The 3,350-nt window shown below is 53.2% G+C and overlaps 1 protein-coding gene across 1 annotated transcript in view; it reads right to left on the reverse strand.

The window, feature by feature from the left end:
• LOC123501732 overlaps window positions 1-1,361 on the reverse strand; it is a 14,852-nt gene extending 13,491 nt beyond the window's left edge. Inside the window, exon 1 of the mRNA XM_045250737.1 lies at window positions 1-1,361. This exon is cut by the window's left edge and continues 595 nt beyond it. Coding sequence (XP_045106672.1) covers window positions 1-1,238 — 1,238 coding nt within the window. The 5' untranslated portion in view covers window positions 1,239-1,361.
• Window positions 1,362-3,350: the final 1,989 nt, after the last annotated feature.

The raw sequence follows: 3,350 nt of genomic DNA on the forward strand, positions 1-3,350 counted from the left end.
ACCGACTTGACAGCCGCCTCAGCATGGCCATTAGACTGGGGATAGTGCGGCGAAGTCACTATGTGGTGAACACCCCAGCGCTCCATGAAGTTCTGGAAGTCTGCACTGGCAAACTGGGGCCCGCCATCAGTGCGGAGACGGAGGGGGACACCCACTTCCCGGAAATAGCGGCAGAACATCTGGATGGTGCGTGTGGCTGTGGTGTCCGCACCACATGGGACGACCACAGGCCATCCCGAGAGTCTGTCCGCAATGACAAGAAAGGACTTGCCAGCGACTGTGAAGAAGTCTGCGGAGACGGACTCAAAGGGCCTGGATGGGTTGTCGTCGCACATCAGGGGTTCCTGTTGTTGGCTCGGCTGGAGGACTTGACATGGTTCACAGGCACGAACAGTATTGGCGATGTCAGAGTCAATGCCAGGCCAGAAAACAGTCTGCCTCGCCCGACGGCGAGTGGCTTCCACACCGCGGTGGCTGTCATGGAGACGAGCAAGGGTGCGGCGGCGGAGAGCTACAGGAACCACGATCCTCTGGCCATAGAGGACAAGCTCCCCATCTGCGTAGAGGTGATCGCGGAGCTTCCAGTAGGGAAGTAGGGAACTGTGGAGCTCGTACCGGTTGGACGGGAAGCCAGATGTCACGCAGGCGGTGAGGTGGGCATATGACAGGTCTGCCCTTGCTGCTGCTCTGAATTCCTGGAGCGTCCGATCGGCGTCATGGTGTGGTGTGTTTTGGTCGGAGCCTTCAGCGTTGGCAGCTACGACACACCGCAGGTGGGCAGTGGCAGCAGTGCACGCCATCTTGTCCTCAGGAGTCGGGTGGCTGACTGGGGCTCTCGACAGAGCATCTGGGATGCGTAGCAACTTTCCGGCGCGCCATACGGCTGTGAAGAGGTAGGGCGAGATTTTCTCCTTCAGACGTTGGAGACGGGGATTCTCGATCGCGTCCAAAGTGTAGGCATTCAGGATCGGGACCAGTGGCCGATGGTCCGTCATCAGCGTGAAGTGCTGTAGGCCTATGAGGTGGAGCTGACACTTGGACATAGCCCATACAACGGCAAGCAGCTCGAGCTCAATGGTGGCGTGTGCATCCTTGGCCGTGATCTTGCAGGAGAGCGTACCCAATCCCATGAAGGCGGGAGGCATCCGTCTGGAGGACGACTGGTAACGCTGGATCAAAGTGGGCCAGAACAGGCGGCTGGAGAAGCACCGTCTTGACATGGTTGAAGGCTTCATCATGGTCCGCTATCCAAGTGAACGTCCGTTTAGGGCTCAAGAGAGGGCGAAGAAGCTGGGCTGCAGCTGCTATGTCCGGGGTGAACTCTGACAGCTGGTTCACTAAGCCCATAAAGACGCGGAGGTCAGTCAAGTTCGCGGACGTAGGAAAGTCCCGGATTGCACTGACGCGGTCTTCGCCTGCAGAGATGCCAGAGGGGGAGAGGTTGTAGCCACAGAATTGGACCTGAGGCTCGGCAACTGAAAACTTGTCCTTGTTGAGGGTGATCCCGTGCTCTCTGCATCTGCTGAGCATCTGATGAATCCTCTGCAAGTGTGTGGGGAAGTCATCATCAAAGAGAAGAATAGGATAAAATTCACAATTTTGGGAGAAGGCCAGCTTCTCCCAAGTACTTGAACACGTCATAGCCTGGGGCCAGACATGCTGATCCAAGCATTTTTGAGATAGCGGTGTCGTAACTCGATCAAACTAGGGCACTCTACCAGCAGGTGCCGCACGGTGAGCAGCACCAGGCAGTCTTCACAGTAAGGCTGAGGGTCCCTGGTCAAAAGGTACCTTTGTGTAAGGTACGTGTGACCTATGCGCAGTCGCGCCAATAAGGTCTGTGCACGGCGATCCCGGACATGGGTGTAAGTCCACTGAGGGAGTGTGGAAGTAGTAATTTCTCCGATTTTCGAGGTTGCGATCCCCGTTAGCCATCTCCTCTGCCAAATTGCTGCAATCGCCACACAAATTATGTAAAATACATTTCGAAACAGAACAGTGGAAGGAAATGGAGCGCGAATTGCTGCCTCTTTAGAGAAGCGGTCTGCGTGTTCATTCCTTGGAACACCAACGTGACCAGGGACCCAACAGAACCCAACACGATATCCTCTTTTGGTTAGCAGATATAGCCATTCCAGGGCTGATAAAACCAATGGGTTAAGGGAAATAGAAGAGAGAGCAGTAAGAGCACTGCGACAGTCACTAAAAATTGTAAAAGACGAAACCGGGAGAGTAAAATTATCTGTAAAGCTAGGACTATGGCAGACAGCTCCGCAGTAAAGACGGAGGCTACTGAAGGAAGGCTGCCAGACCGATAAAAAGAGGAAAACCACACTAAACCCAACGCCTGCGTCGGATTTGGAACCATCAGTAAAAACAGGGATATCATCAGAATGGATAAAAAGTGTTCTAAAACCGTGTGTGGGACAGAGCTGGCAGAAAATCCTTCTTGCCATCCATGGCAGGAGGGCATAATGAAACAACAGGAAGCTGCCAATAACCAACTCGTGGGAGCCGGAAAGAGTAGACAGGAGTGGGGTCGATAGATAATCCGCCATGAGATTTGCCACTCGAAGGCCAAAAGGTTTAGGTAGACTCGGTCGAGTGACATACGCCTGCGAACGCGAGTCCCGCAACATTGACAGACAAGGGACAGAATCAGGAAGACGGTGGGTGCAAAACCAACATCGGAGCATCGAAGACTGGCGCCAGAGGTCGAGCGGCAGGAAACCAGCATCCACTAGAAGGTTAGGTATTGGAGATGTCCGAAATGCACCCGTAGCCAAACGGACCACAGCATGATGCACGGGGTCAAGTGTCCGTAGTCGTGCATCCGTTGCGGATGAGTAGATCTCACAGCCGTATTCCAGTTTAGGAAGTATAAGTGTACGGTGAAGCAGCAGCAACGTATCCCTGTCCGCACCTCAAGAGATGTGACTTAAGGGATAGTGCCTTCCTGCAAGACGCTTTAAGAAAACGGAAATGGGGAACCCAAGTCAGACGGTTGTCAAACAATAGGCCAAGATATCGAGTGGCCTGCACACATGCGATGCGTCTATTGGCTAAATATAAATCGGGATCTGGATGGACACCACGATTTCGACAAAATGCATAGACACGGTCTTTGAGGTGGAGAATCGAAAACCGTTTATGTTGGCCCAACTGGACACCCTATTGATTGCCAGTTGGAGCTTGCTCAATCAGTGACATCCTAGCAGCAGCAAAGAGATGCACAAGTCGTCCACATATAAAGAGCTGTGAACGCCATCCGGTAGAGTATCTATAACACCATTTATTGCAACTGCGAATAGCGTAACACTAAGAATACTTCCCTGTGGGACACCGTCATT

The sequence above is a fragment of the Portunus trituberculatus genome, chromosome 9, assembly GCF_017591435.1.
Source record: "Portunus trituberculatus isolate SZX2019 chromosome 9, ASM1759143v1, whole genome shotgun sequence".
In the NCBI taxonomy this organism is placed as follows: domain Eukaryota; kingdom Metazoa; phylum Arthropoda; class Malacostraca; order Decapoda; family Portunidae; genus Portunus; species Portunus trituberculatus.